Raw genomic sequence first — 19558 nt, forward strand, 5'->3', positions numbered from 1 at the left:
GCTGGGACCGAGCCCTGGGCCACTCGCGGTGTCTCAAGGTGGTGTAGCGGGGGAGCCAGCACAGGAGCCTGAGCCAGGCCCCACACGGAAGAAGAGGGGCAGCAAGAGGGACAGGTGTGGCTCAGGACCACGGCACTTGGTGGGGTCAGTTTCTACTGAGAGGTCCGGTGTGGGGAACAGAGCTCGTCCCCAGGACGGTGGCTCAGGGGGGCAGTGGGCAAGGGCTCCATCAGCCGAGATGGCTCGGTGGTTGAGGGAGGCAGAGCGTGGCCTGGGCATTAGAGAGGGGCCTCTGGGGTGGGGAGGGACAGCCGCCCCTTGACAGGGCCCAAGGCAGGGAGCTTACAAGGGAGGGTCTTGGTGGAAGATGACACCCCAATTGCCTGGAGGCGGCCGCAGGGGTGTCGTGGCTGAGCTGGGGGGGCGGGGTTCTGTGGAGGGGCAGGCCGCAGTGAGAGTAGCCCCAGGGAGTGAGAGGTGGGGCCAGGCGGTGTGCGTGCTGGGCCCATGGGGCCCTGAGAAAGAGCCGTGCAGCTGAGACCAAGCTGCCTCTCCGGGTAAATGCTCCCTCTTCTCCAGTTCCCCGCCTGACCCGTGGAGCAGGGAAGGATGGGCAGGGAGGGGTGCCCTGGTACGTCTGCCCGAGTTTTCCCCAGCAGCCTGTCCCGGTCCGCGGGCTCCCAGGGCCTTGGGGGTGCAGCCTGGGGACTTCCTCCTCCCCTGGCCCTTCTTGCACAGTGAGCTGTCTCCCCAGAAACGGGCTTAAGATGCAGGGAGGAGCCCACCTAAGAGCAGGGTGCCCTCCCGTCAGGCAGTCACAGATGCTTCTAGGAGCCATGTGCCACGTGCCTTTTGGCATTGAAAGCACCTGGAGCCCACCGGCGCCAGCATGAGGCTGCAGACAAGTCGCTTCACTTGTCTCATCCCTGGCCTCCAGAGCGGCGGGTTTCTACAGAGACTGCCAGAGGGAGGACTCTGTAAAGCGCTCGGCGCTGTGCCCGCCCCACGGTAGCATAGCAGGTGAGGCAGTCATCCACAGAAACCCGGACTCACACTGGCTGAAGCAGCGCAAACAGAAACAAAACTGCTGGCTTGTGTAACTTTAAGGCTGGCTTCAGGCACGGCTGGATACAGAAGCTCAGTGTTTTCAGGACTGTCTCTGGACTCTAGCACTGGGTGCACCGGCTCAGTGACTGGCGGCAGCTCCAGCCGTCCCCTTCTGTCCTCGGTCGCTGGGCCTGCCGCACACTCCGGGGGGTCTGCCCGGGAGGTAGGACCTGGGGTCGGTGGGCAGAGCCCTGTGCAGGGACTGAAAACGCTGGCGAGGGCGCGGAGCTGGCCCGTGTGGATGCTAACGCTCGTGCCGCTCAGGCTCCACCTGTCCCTGTCCCGTTCTCGGCCCAGCACGGGCGGAGGTTCTTGTGCCCGGCAGTCCCTGCATGGTGTGGCCTTGAGCCTTATTGGGTTTAACTGCCTGGCTCCCTTGCCCGTCCCTCCACCCATCACCGTGACTAGAGGAATCGAGCGCCTGACCGGCCTGGGTGAGGTGCCCATCCCTGGGATGGAGAAGAGGGGCTGCCCTCCCAAACTGCACTCCCACGAGTGGAGTTGCTGATTCTCCAAACGAAAGCAGGGGCGCTTGCTCCTGGAAAGAGGAGGGTACCCAGCCCAGCAGGGCAGCCCCAGACGGCCGCGTTTTCGGCCTTCGGGACTAAACAGTCTTTTCCCTGCCTCCTCCCCGCTGATAGAGGGAGTGCAGGGGGTTACTGGGCATGGGGGCGCTTAGGGGAACATTCTCTTGTGACTGGGGAGGTGTTGGCACATGAACGCCCTGTGTGCCCAGGGCCCCTCAGCTGGCCTGGGACCCTCACAGTGGGTACTGCGAGAGACTGAGGGCCTCTCTAGGCCGTGCGAGGCTGACCCCGCTCTCCTCGGCAGATGGGAAGATCCGGTTGGCGACGCTGGAGCTAAGCTGCCTGCTCCTGAAGCAGCAAGTCGTGGCCAGCACGGGCTGCATCATAAAGGATGTACACCTGGCCTGCCTGGAGGTGAGCCCACCCCCCGACCCCTCACGGCCCGTGCTCCACCGGAGGGGAGGGGGCGGTGGGCAGGAGCCGCTGGGTCCTGATCGGAGCCCTGGCGTCCGCAGCACCAGCGAGAGGCAGGGCACCGCTGCCCGCTCCCCCAGAGGCCCCGCCCTTGCTCCGAGGCTGTCCCCAGGGGCCCGCCTGAGTACCGAGTTTCTGCACTTTCTGTGACAGTCGTTGGCCTTGTATTTGTCACGGGAATCGTATTCTTTTCCTGTCTGTATTACAAAGGCCGTGAGTGTAGTCAAACACATGCACACTTCTCTGCTTGCAGTTTATTGAGCCGATACCTGCGTTCATTGTTCCTAAACAGTTTTTATGGCTTTTCCCCTTAGTTTTCGTGTTTATTTGAGAAAATGTAGAAAGGACAAAGATAAAAAGTGACAACTCCCGTTGACACTTTGGTGGGTGTCTTTCCAGATACACTGACACACACGTCTATAAAGTTGGAGTCACCATGGCCATATTTTATGACCCGCTTTCCCTCCGAATTCTGTGTTAAAACCTTTCCTTGTCACCGCCTTGAATCACCTCTCTTTTGCCCCGTTTTTACATGGAGCTCATCCTCCCTCCCTCTCTCACTATGAATCACCTGATAGATTTAAGGATAGTAGCCCGGCCTCTCCCCTGCTTTCTGTGCATTGGGATTTCGGAATTGGTGACTTACCCGAGCCCCTGCCCTCCCTCCCCCCTTCCCTCTCTCTTAACAGGGCGCCAGAGAAGAAAGCGTTCACCTGGTACGGCATTTCTATAAGGTACGTTGCCGGAGCGCAGGGGACGGCAGTGTGGCATGGGCCACGTAACCGGGGCTGTCGTGTGTGGGCCACGCGTCTGTGCCTCCTCCCTACCCCGGTGCTCTCTGATACTCCGTGCACTTGTTGAGGACTTCCGGCCACCGTGGGATGCTGTGTTTATCACTTATGTATGAATTTGTTTATTGGCGAATTTATGTACAAGCCGTGAATTACTTACATCTGCACGTGGCTAAATCACATATGTAAATTGATAGGTTCGTGAGCTATATATGTTCTTTGTATAAAGTAACTCTGAATTGTGTATGAATTTGTGAATTATATGCATGTACACTGTGTACAGACCTGCATGCCAGAAAACCTCACACAGGCTTCAGGCTTCTAGACATTCATCACTGAGGGCAGTGAGACTACTAAGGGTAGTCACCACAGTGACTTTGAGTGACGGACACAGTTGTGGATTCCTCCTCGGATTCCAGATGTTAGTTTTGAAATGTCTCCTCATGGTGGTTTGGTTTTGTTCTTGTCTAAGGCACAGTGGATTCTTTAGGGAATCACATAGTTTGTCAGCAGGAGGTGGATTAATCCATATTCAGCGGACCTGATTTTCGACCTCCCCATCGGGTGGTTTTTCCTCTCCATTTGGCTGATGAAGAGAAGGTTGTTAGCGCTGCCGATTCCTGTTGTCAAGCCGCTTTCCTTGCTTGTACTGTCTTTAAACTGCCGTGAATTCCAAGCATGTGTGCTCCAGAGCTCTCTCTCTCTTTTTTAATGTTTTATTTATTTCTGAGAGAGAGAGAAAGAGAGAGACAGCATGAGCAGGGGAAGGTCAGAGAGAGAGGGAGACACAGAATCTGAAACAGGCTCCAGGCTCTGAGCTGTCAGCACAGAACTCGGTGCAGGGCTCGAACCCACGAACCATGAGATCATGACCTAAGCTGAAGTCGGACGCTTAACTGACTGAGCCACCCAGACGCCCTAGAGCTGTCTTCTTTGCAGGAAGCTTTGCAAGCCACTGTCCATGCTTGTCCGTGTGCATTGAGAGAAAATAGGTCTTGTACTCTGGACTCCGCCCGCCAGGCTAGACAGCCCCGTGCAGCTGCAGCACCGTGGGCGCCCCCAGCCAAGGGCACACCCTCCGCAAAGCCCAGAAGAAAGTGGGAGCCTCAGGGCTGTGCTAGTCATCTTTGGGTCTCTTTCCAGGATGACTGCTCTTAGTTTGTGTTCCCCCTTCCTTGCCCGCCCCCAAGTGTCTGCATTGCAAACACAGAAAGAGATACGTAGGTAGACGTTTCCCAGAGGGTTTTCTTCATCATTAGCAAAAGGAGAGCCATATTTGAATGGCAGCTCCCTTCTCCCACCCGGATCATTCTTTTATCCTGTAAGGTGTATACCCTAAGTATAGTGTCTCAGAAGCTTTTGGATGTTTCCAGGGTTGTGATTTCTGTGGTTCTTACGTAGTACTTACACCACGCAAGACGACTCAAGGTTACCTTTAGTTCTGACAACCGGAAAAATACATAAATGGCCCGCTCCTTCCCCCCCCCCACCCCGACTACGTGTTTGTATTTGTAGGTGTGCAAGTCAGGACTTAGGGGAGAGACAGCACAGCTCTGATAGTCCAGATGCGTTTGGCTGAATCTCCCCTCCCCTCCCCAGCTGTGTGCCATCCGGCGGTGCCCATAATGACCGTGAGCGCTAGCATTTAGCAGCCCTGACTGAGTGGCGGGCTCTGTGATCAGGTGAACCCGTGTCCCCTTTACAGCGACCCGCATACATGTGGGCTGTCATCCCAGAGAGAGGCTCTGAGAGGTAAAGCTGGGATCCGGCCCCTGGGGTGCCTGTCTCAGAGCCAAGTTCTCACCCACCACAGCCCTCACAAGTGTGCCTAGAAATGAAGGGATCGGGCTGTGTGATTTCAGTGTCAAGCATACTTAATTACACGCTTCCTTCCCAACGTGTGGAGCCGCCTTGTTTTAACATGGCAGCCGAGCCAGGCTTCCCCATCTCCCCAGCTGTTCGTGACAAATAGACGATGTTGAACATTCGCAGTATTAACCACTCTTGTATTTTAATTGTATGTGGTATTGTTACGTTGCTGTTTTATTTAGCTGCCCTGACAGAACGGCTCTAACTACACATGCTTACAGAACAAAAAAACGGAGAGAGACATTCAGAGGTGCAACATGATATCCGGGCTTTCGTTTGAGCGTGTGTATTCGTGCTCACGTGTGTATTTTACTTCCTGGTGATTTTCTAGAACTCACTAATGAGAACCAGATGGCCCCCCAAGCTATGAACTGGAGTTTATAATACTTTGGTGTTTACGGAAAAAATATGTATAATCTCCCTCCCTGCCTTCCTTTTTAGGGAGAAGAAATTTTCTTGGACATGTTTGAAGATGAGTACAGGAGCATGACGGTAAGTGAGGGGCCTGAAAGCTCTGGCCTGGCCTGTGCGGCCTGTCCCTCAGAACCGCGAGAATTCTCACTCTGGCCTTTCTGGCCGAAGGGCCCGGGTTGGAGGGGAACTGAATTAATTGGAAGCCATCTCGGATGACACTCGCTGCCCCTGTGTGGGTCATGCTGTACATGGGTCAGGGAGATTCACTTCGATATGGAGCGGTCCCTGACTGAGTTCCCTTGTCGCGTCAGGGACGTTAAGCACGTTGTGTGTAGTCCCGCATCCCCCCCGCGGCAGGAGCAGCTGCCATCATTTTCTCCCGTCACCGATGAGGCAAGAGTCAGAGAGGCTGAGTGAGGCCCCAGGCTGCCCAGCCCGGGCAGAGAGAGCCAAGATTCCAGAGCAGAGCAGTTCCCATGCAGCACCCTGCCCTTCTCTGCTGCACCACTGGAATGTCCCAGCATGCAGCTCGTCCTCGAATCCGCAGCACAGGCTCAGATCCTCCCTGCTGCCTCCGCCCAGCAGGCACGGTCCTGGGAAGAGCTGGGTTCACAGCTGCTCCCTGTCGTGTTCATTTCCCTGCATCCCTCGCACCTGCCCCTGTGCCCGCACTCAGTAAATAGGTGATAAATGTCCTTCTCGTGGACCTCGCTCATCAAGAAGTGCAGTGATGGGGAAGTTATGCTAAGCCTTAGTGCCACAGAGGCAGCAGCAGCTTGCTCAGAGTGGCCCCTGGCTCCCAAGCCCGTCTTGCGGGTGTGGACCGTGGGTCCTCAGCACATCCCTGCCCACGGCACTCCCGGGGCCTCTGCAGAGCCTCTTCAAGGGAGGATCGTGAGTGGGCACACTTCATCTCCAGATGGGCCCAAGTTGCGCCCAGGCCTCCCCGGTGACGTGCCTGGTGGTGGCCGGTGCCCCCCGTCATTGCCCTGGACCCCTGGAAGATTGTCTCTGTCTCCTACTTCTTGTTTGCACCAGCAATGGGAGTGGAGCGGATCCCGGGGTTAGCCCCTGTTTTATCCCCCCCGGGACGTCCCCTGCGCTGCATGTCTCCAAAGTCTGGGTCCCGGCGTGAATGGCGAGGCTAGGAGGGCGCTTGACGGGGTGGTAGAGCCCGGGCTCCTCGGCCCCTGCTCACTTTCTGTTTTTGTTACTCACTGCCTATGTGACCTTCGGTGGCCTGCTTCCATTCCAAGCCTTCATTTTTTCCATCTGTAAAATGGGGCCCACAGCACGCGCCTGGCCTGGCTCTGTAGTGCCGAAGAGATGCTCCCATAGACGGTGTGCACGAGTTCCCCTCCCTCCCACCGGAGGGGCCTTCCTGGGCCTCATCTGTCTGTCTCGTCACATGTTCATCGTGTGTCCTAGAGAACTACAAAGGGGACATGCCCCAGGCCCCATGAAAGTCTAGTCCTTAGGTCAGACTCTAGGAACCAGCCGTTCTAGGTCAGAACTCTAGGAGCTGAATGAAGCAGAGAGAGACCCTCGGGCGCTGCTGATGTGCCTATGGAGACCCTTGCACTAAAGCCACGTCTTCATTTTCGACCCTCATTCATTTCTCTTATCACTTCCTGTGTCATACGGAAGGTGTAATGAGTAGGGCCATCTGCTGTTCCCACCAAGAGTAGTCTGGAAGGCGGTGGGGAGAGGTGGGGCAGAGCAGAGGGGGCTGCAGGGGGAGGGGCAGAGGGCAGGATGGAGAGAGGTGGGGCAGAGCTGAGGGGGCTGCAGGGGGGCTGCAGGAGGGCGGGGGGCAGGGTGGGGAGAGGTGGGGCAGAGCAGAGGGGGCTGCAGAGGGCAGGGTGGAGCCGAGGGTGGCCCCAGGGTGGGACGCAGGGCTCTGCCACCCTGCCCTGGGGTAAAGGGACTTGGGATGGGGGACCCCAGCCTTTGGAGGGGACTGCTTACAGCAGAGAAAAGAAGGCAGCAGGTGGTGTGCTGTCTCCTAGGCTCCCTGGCCAGACAGCTGGGCCCTCAGCACAGCCACTCTGTGCAGTTAACTGTGTGTCACAGGAGGGACAAAAGCGATATGACTGAAGCTCACAGTCTTTAAAAGTAAATAAATAAATAACGGGACACCAGGGTGGCTCAGTCGGTTAAGTGTTCAACTCTTGATTTTGGCTCAGATGATGATCTCAGGGTTCCTGGGATCAAGCTGTCAGCACAGAGCCTTCTTGAGATTCTCTCTCTGTCTTCCTTTTTGTCTCTCCCCTCTCACTCTCTCTTTCAAAATAAATACACATTAAAAAAAAAAGTCATTCCTATATTTTAGAAAAAAGACACCTAAAAAAGCACGTGATGGTTGAAACAGTAAAGTTAATTGTGTAGGTAACTCACCTGTGTAGGAAATGCCATTCCTGTAGGGTGTCCAGTACATGAAGTGTTTGTCCAGTAATGCGTGGACATTCAGTGTCAGTCCTGATGCAGCACAGTTCCAGGAGAGGAGATGGTGTTACCATCCATCTTAGTAATCAGAGAAGGCTTCCTAGAGGTGGTGTGGAAATAGACAATAGTTCCGCTCCTGTCTGGCCCAGTGGCTGTGGGCACACACCCTTCCTCAGAGCTGAGTGTTCCCCTCTGTGATAAGGGACAGCATCAGCTCTGCTGGCCAGGGGTAGCTGAGCCCAAAGGTGCCCGGAACTTAGTAGGTGCTCAGTAAGTGGCTTTGTATTATCCCAGGTAAGATGCTGAGTGGGCGCGGAAGGAAGGGGGTTGGGGGCCATGTGGCAGGAGTCGTAGGACATCTGGGTCAGGGCACGCCTGAGTCTGCAGCTTAGTTCTGCCACCAGCCAGCCTTGTGTCCATCTTCTCAGCAGACTGGGAAGCATCCCTTCTGGCATCTTCAGGGGACTAGATAGGATCGGGGGCGCAGCCTGTAGCTCATGGCCTGCCTGCAGTCAGCGGTCCGCTCTCGATAAAGGGGGGCTGCCGTCCTGAGATCTGTTGTCATCATTCTTGAGGGTACAAAGAGTGAGGCAGCTGCCATGGGGGACGGGCTCCCACTGGATGGAGGAGCCTCAGAGGGTGAGAGAGCACAGCTTGTCACAGCACAGAGGCAGCTTCTGAGAGTGTCTGGGCTGTTGGAAGGGAGGGGAGCAGAGGGAAGGGGAGGGAGAGGAGGAGAGGGGAGATCCGCATCTTGGGAAACACAGACTCATGTCCAGTGCTGGCCTTAAGGTGGGCTCGCTTTCCTCGTTTGCTGCTGGGGGCGGATGGGGGGCCTATGTCACCTGCCCTGTCCCCTTTCTCCCTGCGCTGAGGCCTCCTGTGACATCTCTCTGCTAGATGAAGCCCATGAACGTGGAGTACCTCATGATGGACGCCTCTATCCTGCTGCCCCCGACGGGCACGCCGCTGACCGGCATTGACTTTGTGAAGCGGCTGCCGTGTGGCGACGTGGAGAAAACCCGGCGGGTGAGTGAGGGCAGCTGGGACCGCCTCTCCCGGGCTGCTGTGTGCGGGCTGCAGCCAGGGTGGGCACGGAGGGTCTCCAAGTAGGCCCGGAACCCACCTTCCAAGCAGCGTCCAGATGGCCGGCCGACGGTACCTGCCCTGCACCCTGCCACCAGGGGACCTGCCCTTGGCTAAAGTGCGGTGCCTACAGGCGGTGCTCGCCAGAGCAGGGCCCGAACCCCAAGCCCAGGTTCTGAGAGGAAGCCTCTGGGCTGCTGCCGGGCATGGGTGCCAGCAGTGCAGGTGAGGCCTGTGTGAAACCCTGGCCCACAGAGCCCCCCCCCACCCCCCGTCCCACTCCCCAGAGATGGCGTGGTGGTAAGGTATCTGAGGGATCTCCAGGCACGGCACACGCGAAGGAGATGGCGCTTCTTGCTGGCCCCGTGTGTGAAGGGCAGACTGGTTCTCAGAACCCCGCCAGAGCGTGCACCCCTTATCAGCGCCTTTTTTCTGACGCAGTCTCTCAGGGCTGTTCATGGTATGTTATCTCTCTCGTAAGATCAGCTTTCTTAGAAAGCACTGTCACCTCTTCCTGGAAAATCATTCCCTGGGGACGTGAACGGCTACATTAGATGAATCCCTTGCCCTCTTCTTCTGAGTTCATTCGGGGCTGGCCAGAGGGGCCGAGGTGTTCATTTTTTGATTCTGAGACACAGGAGTCACCTGTCGGATCTTCCTCAAACAGGAAGATTCTGTGGGCTTCCTCTGCCTGGGCAGTGATTTCGCCTTGGAGGCCTAGGGCAGTGGGGCACACAGAGGAAGTCAGGCCTGCGTGTTTTAAGTCTGAGCAAAGCCGCAGGCCTCATCGCAGGACCCACCCTGTCTGAGCCTCTGACGCCCTCCTTCCTCGCTCTCGGGGCCAGCCCTGCGGGCCCCGCCACCAGGCACACGACCTGTCTGTGGGTGGCACTGTTAGCCCCGGGCGTCTTGGCCCCGGCTTTACCGGCTTTACCGGAGGACTGGTTCTGACAAGTGCCGGGTGTGTCGGCGACTGCTTCCGGATGCGGGCAGGCTCACCGTAGCCTCAGAGATGGCCCCCAGCACGGCTTCAGGGGAGGCCTGTCCCCAAGGACTGTGTCTTGGGCCTTCTAATTTGTGGTCCCACCAGTTGCCCTCACGCTTGTAGGAGCTCATATCCGACATAGCGAGTCCTCGTATCAACTCTTAGCACGAACCTCCTCGCGTGACTTTATAGCCACCCTAGGAGGTTGGTGCTGAATTTAACCCATCTTACAGAGGAAGAAACTGAGGCATGAGGAGGTCCTGTAATTTGCCCCAGGTCCCCTAGCAGGAGCCGGAACTCAGTGCAGGCAGTGTGGCCTCCAGAGCCGACACTCTGAGCCACGCTGACCGGCGCTCCCTCCTGCCACCTTCCTTGTATTTATCAGCCCTGCATGGCCCTGGACGCCAGGGACATGGCTTACACCGCCTCAGTCCTCAGGAGTCAGAGTCTAGAAGCCAGGGCAGGGAAGGCAGCGTCCTGAGTTCACAGAGGAATACGGGGTCAGGTTCTTTGTCCTGCTGGGGAGGGGCGTGGATCGGCCACCCCAGGGACGGGCTGGGCAGCGGGGGAGGCAGAGTCCCAGGGAGACGAGCCTCATTCCAGTGCCTCCAGGGCCGGGGCATAGCTGGAGGCCAAGGCGAGGGAGGCTTCGTGGGAAGTGATGAGGCTGGAGGGGGCTGATCTCAGGGGCCTTTGGGCCCAGCGAGGACCTTGGCCTTGGTAGCTGACTGCTGACGTCGGGGCCTGCCAGCCCAGGGCAAACGGTCCTGGGCCACAGGAAGGGGTGGCAGAGTTGCAGGGGTGGGGCAGACGGCAGCGGGAGGGTGGCTCGGGGTTTGGGTTTCCTTTACTTGTGTGAGAGCAGCATGTGCCTGCCTTGCCAGAGGTTGTGGGAAGTCCGTGAAGGGCAGAACACAAAAGACCAGGAGTAGTTCTTTTTTTTTTTTTTTTTTTTTAGGTCTCTGTCAGTGCAGAGACCAACGCAGGGCTTGAAATCACGAACTGTGAAATCATGACCTGAGCCGAAATCAAGAGTCGGGTGCTTAACTGACGGAGCCAGCCAGGCGCCCCAGGCCGATAGTAGTTCTTGACGTACCGTCTCCTCCTCTGCCCCTCACGTCTCACTGGGTTGTCGGCTGCCTGTCTACCTTGCCGCAGACGGGATGCGCAGCCCAAACTAACTGAGCACAGACAGAGCCCCTGGGAAGGTCTGGGCTTCCCGGGGGTCTCTCGTTCAGACCTCGTCTGTCTGACGAGTTTATAAGAGCAAGTCTGAAGCCTCGGGGCCCCTGGATTTAGAGTCGGCGAGAAGGTGGCAGAATGGTAGAAAAGAGGGCTGCCCATCTCAAAGCAGAGCCGTCCACCTTAGGGAAGCTTTCCCTTGTGACCTAAGAACTGACTTCTGAAGGGGAATTTTGACCACTCACCTCAGTCCGGTTCCTATTTCAAGGAGCTGTCTAGAACCCTCCAGAAGCTCCAGAATCCTCAGCCCATTTCAGACATCAGAACGCAGCAGTGTGCTCTGAATTAGAGCCAAAGGAAGTGTATGGTTTAGGAAGCAATTGAGGGCTTATGTGGTTTGTTTCAAGTTCTTTGCTTGTATCCAAAGAACATTCCATTTCATCCTTTTGGATTCAAAGGTTTTCTTCTTCTTTTTTCCACCAAGGAAACTTTTTTAACTTTTAGGAGACTGACCCTTTTTAGAAATCCCACCTTCTAGTTTCCTTAAGGACTTGTCAAAGAAGTTCAAAGAGCCCTGACTAATGCATCATTCCTAGCTTGTAACATAGTCCTCCACACTGTGGAGCCCCTGGGTCTTGACCGTAGGCCAGACGCTGCCCGAGGGCACAGAAGTGAACCAGGCCGAGGGGACAGAGTCCAAGATGTGAGCGAGTCCTACATGTTCAGGAATTTCGGTGATAAACAGGCTGTGTGAAGGGGACGGGACAGGACATTACGGTGGCCGGGCCTTGCAGGCCAGCGGGAGGCACCCAGCACTAAAAGTCACATTGCCCCTCTTGCATATTGCAGATTACACTCTTTATTCTTTCATTTGACAGATGTGTCAAGCATTTCCTAGGTACCGTGCAAAAGGCGAGCACAGACATTGAACAGAGATTATAAAACAAGACCAAAATAGCAGAAGAGCCACTGAGCTGTGCCAGCGGACAAGGGGAGTTCACGGAGAAACGAAGGTCACAGGAGCTCCTGGGGTCTGATGAGACTGTGTAGCAGAAATGGGGACTTGGGCTGGGCCCCTCCCACAGGCAGTTGAGAGAAGCAGTTTAGAAAGAACACACAGCAACCCAGGTTCAGTGCCAGCTCCAACTGTGTGACCTTGACCAAGTTGCCTAAGCACGCTAAGCTTCAGGTTCCTCATGTGTTCGTCTCTCAGCTCTTGCCCAAAGTCGTGAGAAAGACGGGCTGCCATGGGCCTGGCAGGGGCGCCTCGGAGATGCTGGCGACACAAAGAAGCAGTCTAGCATGTCCGCAGGGAAGGAAAGAGAGTTTTTCACGGTCTCCCAAAGCTTGAGGCCAGAGGAGAGAGTTAGGGAGTGGAATTTTTGATGAACATCAAAATCTGAATTCAAGCCACCAGCCATGTCTCTTTGGTAATCTTGGAAGCCATTAGGACGTAACCATATTTGTGTGAAATCTTTTTTTTGTTGTTTTGATTTTTTTTGTTTTTTAATTTATTTTTGAGAGAGAGAGAGACAGCATGAGCAGGGGAGGGTCAGAGAGAGAGGGAGATACAGAATCCGAAACAGGCTCCAGGCTCCAAGCTGGCAGTCAGCACAGAACCCGACGCGGGGCTCGAACCCACGAACCGCGAGATCATGACCTGAGCAGAAGTCGGACACTTAACCGACTGAGCCACCCAGGTGCCCCTGTGTGAAATCTTATTTGCCCCTGAATTCTGTTCCTTGTTCCCACGTGAAACCACAGACAGTTTTTGTGTTTATCGCTGTTGACCGTGAGGAAATAGGATATTTTGCTTTAATCTCTAGATGTGGGTGGCGCATGAAAGAACAGCTTGTGAGGTTTTAAAAGTCGAGGGGAAAGAATTTCCCGTGATTTCGTCACCCTAGATTTTTCGTGCCTCCTCCCTATCGTTTGCAAATGCGTCTTCACATGGCGGCGCCCCCAGCCTCCCCATTCCCTTTCCCTGTCCTGCGGCAGGAAGCTATCTGTGCTGCCACACGGTGTCACCATATCAGCAGATCGGCTCCCTCACCGGGGCCTGCACGGTGGTGGTCTGGTGACTTTGGCCATATCGGACTCAGGCATTTTCCTTAACCAGGCATTCTGGCTGCTTCCAGTATTTGCATTATTTTCAGCTAAACTGTCATGAGCAGCTTCACGAATACGGTGTTTTTTCTATTCCAGCTTATTTCTTTAGGACACATTCCCAGAAGTGGGATTGCTGCTTCAAAGGGTATGGCGTGTGTGCGGCACTGTGCGTCCCGCCGGGGCACCCTCCCAGCGGGCTGTGCCCACTGTACAACGCCTCAGCGTCCTGTCGAGGATGACGGACTTTTCGCAGCCACTTCCCCAGCCTGCTGGGCTTCTAAGCTGGGTGACCGTCGCCTAAACCTCGCGGCTTGCAGCTGTGGTGGGGGGAGCAGAGCGAGGGCTGGGCCTGAGCTGGCAGCCCCAGGGTTCCGGGGGGCACGCCTCTGTGCGGCCCCTGAGATCAGGGCCGGCGGGTACCCCCTATTCCCGGAACTCATGCCGGGGCTGAGGGACTTCGTGCGACTCACCAAGGTCTGTCTGACCCCAAAGCTGCCCTGCCCCACTTGGCAGACTCGCTCCCCACGCTCCCCCCCTCCCCCCGGCAGAGCTTGCTCCCCGGACACCCGAGCGCACAGACGGCATCTCTTCTCGATACTTGAGCACTCTCAGCTCTCACTCCTGTCCAAAGCTAGGGTGTTCTTCCAGAGTCCATCCGTCTTCCCGGCGTTCTGTGGAAGCTTCAGAAAGAGTAATGGTTCCTTTTCCTTTTTAGTAATACTTCTTACATTGTGTGTTTATTTGGCACCGTCCAGAGAAGCACTCAATAAAAGCCTGGGTCCCAAGCCTGAAATCTTTCGAAGGCAAAGGCCTATGGTTGGAAGACCACAGACTTTGGAGTCTGGTTATTAGCTGAGTCACTGTGGGCGGGCTGCCTCACATCCCCGGACTCTGGTTTCCTGTCTGTGAAATGGGAACCACACAGAGCTTTTAAGAGGCCTCGGTGAGGTGACGCGGTCTTGCCTCGCCGGTACTTGGCCAGGACTCTGGTGATCAGAGGGAGTGGTTACAGCTCAGGGGGCTGTGGGCTGAATCTGAGGACCCGTCTCCTGGTGTGTCACCTCTCCTTTGTGGACTAGTCAACGTGCCTGGCAGACCCCATAGCCCCTGCACGGGACCCCCACCTGTAGCCCAAATGGAGCACCTGGCCCTGTGAGGTCTGTCCTCCCTCGTGGGCACAGGCTTTTCACATCCTCCTCCTCCTCTTGACTGGGGCAAGCACCAGGAAAAGTATTCTCGGGGGGAGGGGGGCTTGTTTTACGTTCTATGTTCTTCATATTTTTATTATTGTATTATTATTATTATCATTTTGTATTTCTGGAAATATTTTCCATTTGTTGCTTGCAGAGCAAAAGCAGATGTGTTACCAGAAAGGTCTATACTAGGAGCCAAATCCTGAACTCCTTTTCTGTTGGAAGGTGTCTGGTTCTCAGAGCGATGGCCTGTAGAAAGCCACACACATTTCTGTTTGCGTCCCCCCAGCAAGCAAGGGTCCTGCTTGGTTTCTTGGCTCTCGGAACCCTGGGAGGGGTGGGTTTTTGACACAGAAATGAAGCATTCGCTCAGCTTGGACCTGACCGATGGCCTTTTTTTGGTCACATCTGAAGCCATGACTCATTGTTCGAGAGCTCAGATGGCCCTCTTGTTAAGTGACCCCCCACATCTTGGGCTCTCCGCATTCAGGCTGGCCCAGGCGTGTGAATTTCCTCACGTGCTTGGTGACGCGCCCCGAGCACCAGACATTCCTGGTTCCAGCCCCAGCTCGGGCACCGTCAGCCCTGTGACCTTGTTTCACTCGGCCTCTCAGCTCTGTCCCTACCTGTGTCGCAGCTTCTACGCGGTAGCAAGGAGCCCCCGTGCCCGGCCCCCGGTGGCTGCTTCGTCAGTAAGAGCTGCTTTGGTTTTTAAAAACTGAAGCCACACTCGTGTTCCTTCAGATTGTTGCAGACGCCTGATGAAGCTCGTGCTTGAAAAAACTGATAAGAGCAATCAGATCGATACTCACGCCGCCATCAGCACCATCACTACTTTATAAGAGCTTATCTTTCTCTGCTTCTTTGCTGTGACCTCAGAACACGTCCCGGACAGAAGACGGGCCTTCCGGTTTTCTGTTAGGAGATCACGAAAGTGGCCCAGGTCTCTTGCCGGTTTCAGGCCATGGCCGCATTAGGCTTTAAATGTGCCAGGGGGCATCCTTGCTGCCTGAGTGCAAGCCCTGCTCTTCGGAGGCAGGAATTTGCCCCCCCACCCCCCTCCTTGTTTGGGAGGCACCTCGTCATATGAAATGGCAGCCTCCCCAGTCAGCAGGCCAAGCCCGTGGCCTCAGAACAAGGAGCCCGAGAGTGGGCCGGCATTCATTGCCGTGTGGCTCACCAGTGGCGACAGTGGTTTGTCCCCGTGCCCTCCCCCGTGCCCAGCCGTCGAGTGCCTGCAGTGAGGGCTGGCCGGCCCTGTACGGAGCGCATGCTGGCTGCCCCCTCCGGCCCTGTCTCAGGGCCTCCTAGCAGCCCCGCGCGGCAGGGACCACCGCACTCCCCCCCCATTTCACGGATGTGGAAATTGAAGCTCTTGGGGGGTCAGGGGCCTTGCCCAGCCAGCCCAGCACAGACTTCGTTTCCCTCAGGCCTCAGGCCCAGCAGCTACGCCTCAGGGAAGGTGGCAGCAGAGGCCCGTCTGAGGGCCGCCCCTCCGCTTCCCGGTCTCTTGTGGGCCGGCGACCCAGCTCCAGTTGGGAGCGCAAGGTGGGCCCGCGGTACAGGCTGCCCTCTGCACTGATGGCTCTGATTCGGGGCCTGGCACTCTGCTTTCTCCTCGTCTCTGGCAAGCGTCCGAAGGCTGTACTAGGCTCCGCCCAGGCACCCGTTCCACTGGCCAGGGATCCCTATGCTCAAGGCGCTGCCTCTGTCCCCAGAGAGCCGTCTGGGTTAGTGCGAGGGGCCCTGGGGGCACTGATGCCACCACACAGCTGCCAGGCGCCAGGCTGCTGTCTGTCCACAGCATACACCCTGCGCTAAGGCCACGGGACTGGGACTTTGCTGTGCCCGGGCTCCCAGGGCGGGCAGGGCGGGCTTTTAATCGAGTCTGGCCGGCCCTGAGCCCCCTGTTCTCCCTGCCCCCCACATTCAGTAGGCGCGACTTGGGAACACTGTTACTTGGGATTTGCATGTCCAGATTCTGTGCTGCTTCGGTGGGAAGAGGCCTGGTTCTTGCCCTCCCTAGACGCGTGCCCTGGGGCACAGCACTTGGCCTCCTCGGGTCTCAGTGACTTGTCTGCAAAACGGGCTCCCTGCTGAGGAGGGGTGAGGGCCATGTGACCCCAGGGCAGAGGTGCTGGCAAATGACAGGTGCTCAGTTGAGGCGACGTGCCCTCAGTGTGTGGATAAGTGAGAACCGCCTGCGCCTTTTGATTTTCTTTCTCCCTTCCCCCTCCCCTCCTCCCTCCTCTCTTCCCCTCCCCTCCCCTCTATTTTCCTTTTTTTTGGTCTTGTCTTGGTTTGAAACACCAGAGGCCTGGGACCAGGAGAGGTGGACCTCGTTTTGTATGTTTTGTTTCTTTAAATCAAGAGTCACTGTGTGATTCCTCCACATAGAGCACATCACCTAAATAACTATGATTTCATTCTTTTCTGTCCCGTTTGTCCAGGCCATTCGGGTGTTCTTCATGCTCCGTTCCCTGTCACTGCAGCTGCGAGGGGAGCCCGAGACCCAGTTGCCACTGACGCGGGAAGAGGACCTGATCAAAACTGATGACGTCCTAGATCTGAGTGAGTCATGGCGGGGGGGTGGGGGGGCTGTTCTGCGCTGCCGGCTCAGGCATCGCCAGGAGGGTGGACATGCCGCCGACGTGCCACCAGCATTTGGTACTGTGGCTGATCCGTCTCCAAGAGCCAAAGGAGTGTGTGTGTCCCACCAAACTCCAAGGAAGGGCCCTGGATCGGGGGTGCCTGGAAGCCCCTCCACGGCCCAGGCTGGGCTGTGCAGGCCGTGTGCCGAGGGGTCTCTGGCTCCGGGATCCCTGCCCTCCATATGACCGTGGCACTGCCAGCTTGATTGGTTTTCTGAATGGTTTCAATGATTAAAGATTCTGCTGCTAAAAAAAAAAAAGGGGGGGGGCAACTTTCAAAAGTGACTGTGGGTCACCTGACTGAAAGTGGCAGTGGGTCTGAAGCCTGGTTGTGCTCCGATAACCCCCCCTGTACGTGTACAGCTCTCTCTTTCCTCCCTTTGCTCTAGGGCACCTGCACTCAGGGGCGAGGTGCTTTTCTGTGTTGTAAAGGCGTCATGTTGTAGTAGGATTCCTAGGCTGTGGGACATGGAAAACGCAACTTAGGCTGGCTTCAGGAAACAGAAAGGGGACTTGGCTGGTGTCACTGGAAAGTCACTGCCTTCAGGCACAGCTGGATCTAGGTACTGAAGCCGTGTCATCAGGAAGCTGCCACCCTGTGTCTCCGCCCGGCTTCCCTCTGTTCTGGCTTCATCCTCGGGAGGGTTCTCTTCAGGTGGCGACACGGGGGCCACCTGCAGCGCCCCGATCTGCTGAACCAACTCAGCAGCCCAGGCAAAAACAGGACGTCCCTTTCCTGCAACGTCATGGAGGTCCGCAGCAGGGCTCTCACTGGTCAGGCTTGGGTCACATGACCACCCCTGAACCAATCCGTGGTCAGAGGAACGCAATCCACTGTTGGGTGAGGCCGGGGTCCTGTGGCTGGTCCTGGAGCCCAGAGGTGGGGCCCATTTCTGACCTCCACCACCTGAGGGGGAGGTGGGAGGTTGCCCACAAAGGAAACTCAGGGGACGGAAGTTGAGCCGGCAGGAACCGCAGATGGCCACTCTTTGTCACATATGCTAAGGACAGGGTCCCACTGTTTTAAGTCAGCTTTATTGAGGTGCAGTTTACAGCTGATAAAAGTCACCAAGTTTTAGTGTACGACCGAATACGTTTTGACAAATGTTCTGTTGTGTGACCAGCGATCATGATAGAGACCCCTGAGGGTTGGCATTTGAGCCCGATCCTCCTGCCCTGCCGTGTCCTCCCTTGAGCAAATGATTGAACACCCCCCTCCCCTGCCAGCTTCCATTTCCTCGCCCATAAAATGGCAGTGAACTCCCTTCGGTTATGGGCCTGTGTTGAGACTTGAGTGAAACACAGTATGAAATACTATGTGACAGAGCATAGCGTCCAGTGTATACCTGCGCTCAGGAAGCCGTAGTCCATATCAGCTGCTGATTAAATCAGCCAGTGCGTAGGAAGTGCAGAGTTTTCTGTGTGAGTAGAGGATTCTCCATAAGTGATTATGATAGGTTTTAACCATTTGTCTAACTTCTTCCTCCTGCCTTCTAGTTCTCTTTTTCCCTTCTCTCTCTCGGAAGAGCGAGGAAGCTGTACCCTGTCTGGGATGCTCTCTGCTCATCTCCTTCAGCCCCTTTCTCCTTGAGAGGTCGCACAGGGATTTCTCTAAGGGTTTAAATTGATTGCGTTCACTGGAGAGGACGATAAACCAGTCTTTCTCTGATCTGATTCAGGGAAAGAGGGAAGCAGCTTGCTTTCTTGGGGACCACTCTATCAGGGCAGCCAGAATGCTTCCACCCATGAAATGGAATTAAATTTTATGCTGGGAATTCACATTCCTTCCTTCCCCCTCCACCTAGGAGCGGCCCGCTGAAAGAAAGGTTAAAAGTCTTTCACTTATCAATTTTAATTGATTAGATTGCCAGTTGAGATCACTTAACTGAGCCTTTTTGGATAGTAGGCCATTAAGAAAGTAATGGCTGTCTGTACCCTGCCTGATCACAAATTATGTCTTTGCTCAAGGGCGCCATCCAGAAAATACTAGGAATTATGGGTTTTACGAGTGCATGGTACTAGAATAAGATACGCATGTGTTGTTGTTCGACTCTTCTTTCTTTCTTTCTTCTTTTTATTCTTCCTGGCGATTGTTCCCAAATGCTGGAGCATCTCACCTTCCATTGGGGAAAAGTCAGCAGGCTTTGCACGTCAAACAATGCCTTCTCTGCACATAACACATAGGTGACACCATGACCTCGGCGAGGGCATTCGTATTTGCCAAACGATAGGAAACGGGGCATGCTCCTTGTGAGTGTAGTGACCTGAGGGAGAAGCGCTGGAGGGGCTGGTCAGCTTTTCCAGAAGGTGATGTGATACAGGCGGACAGGCATGAAGGAATGTCAGCTCCGCAGCAGGGGGAGGTGACTTAACCTGTGCTTGCTGATCTAACCTCATCACACTTTGATAAGAAGCCACAGCCTGTCACATGTCTGCTGACTGGCCATGGGCCTCTGGGCCAGGTGTGGCAGGTGAGCCCTGGCAGGGTGGCTCCGGACCAGGAGCATCACGGAGGCCGGCGCCCCTGCCCCTTCGGAAGGAAGCCTGCTGACCATGCTTGCGCTCCAGCCTGTTTTGTTTTCATTGTTGCTGGAGAGCAGAGCACGTGGGGCAGAGGTCATGGACGGGCAGGGTGAAGGGAGGCGGGGGGTGGGGTGGGAAGGGAAGGCTGGCCTGACTAGATAAAACAGATTAGACTTTTAGAGAGAATGGCACCGTGAATCAC

At 56.0% G+C, this 19558-nt stretch overlaps 1 protein-coding gene across 5 annotated transcripts in view; it reads left to right on the top strand.

Moving 5' to 3' along the window:
- CLEC16A (C-type lectin domain containing 16A) overlaps positions 1-19558 on the top strand; it is a 178033-nt gene that overhangs the window by 81778 nt on the left and 76697 nt on the right. For all 5 annotated transcript variants that reach the window (XM_039244331.1, XM_039244333.1, XM_039244332.1 and 2 more), the window contains 5 exons: positions 1939-2048; positions 2798-2842; positions 5210-5260; positions 8528-8656; positions 16633-16753. In XM_039244331.1, the coding sequence (XP_039100262.1) occupies positions 1939-2048; positions 2798-2842; positions 5210-5260; positions 8528-8656; positions 16633-16753 (456 nt within the window). The remainder of the gene's footprint in view (positions 1-1938; positions 2049-2797; positions 2843-5209; positions 5261-8527; positions 8657-16632; positions 16754-19558) is intronic.

Source organism: Hyaena hyaena, unplaced genomic scaffold, assembly GCF_003009895.1.
Source record: "Hyaena hyaena isolate Hyena2069 unplaced genomic scaffold, ASM300989v1 scaffold_238, whole genome shotgun sequence".
In the NCBI taxonomy this organism is placed as follows: domain Eukaryota; kingdom Metazoa; phylum Chordata; class Mammalia; order Carnivora; family Hyaenidae; genus Hyaena; species Hyaena hyaena.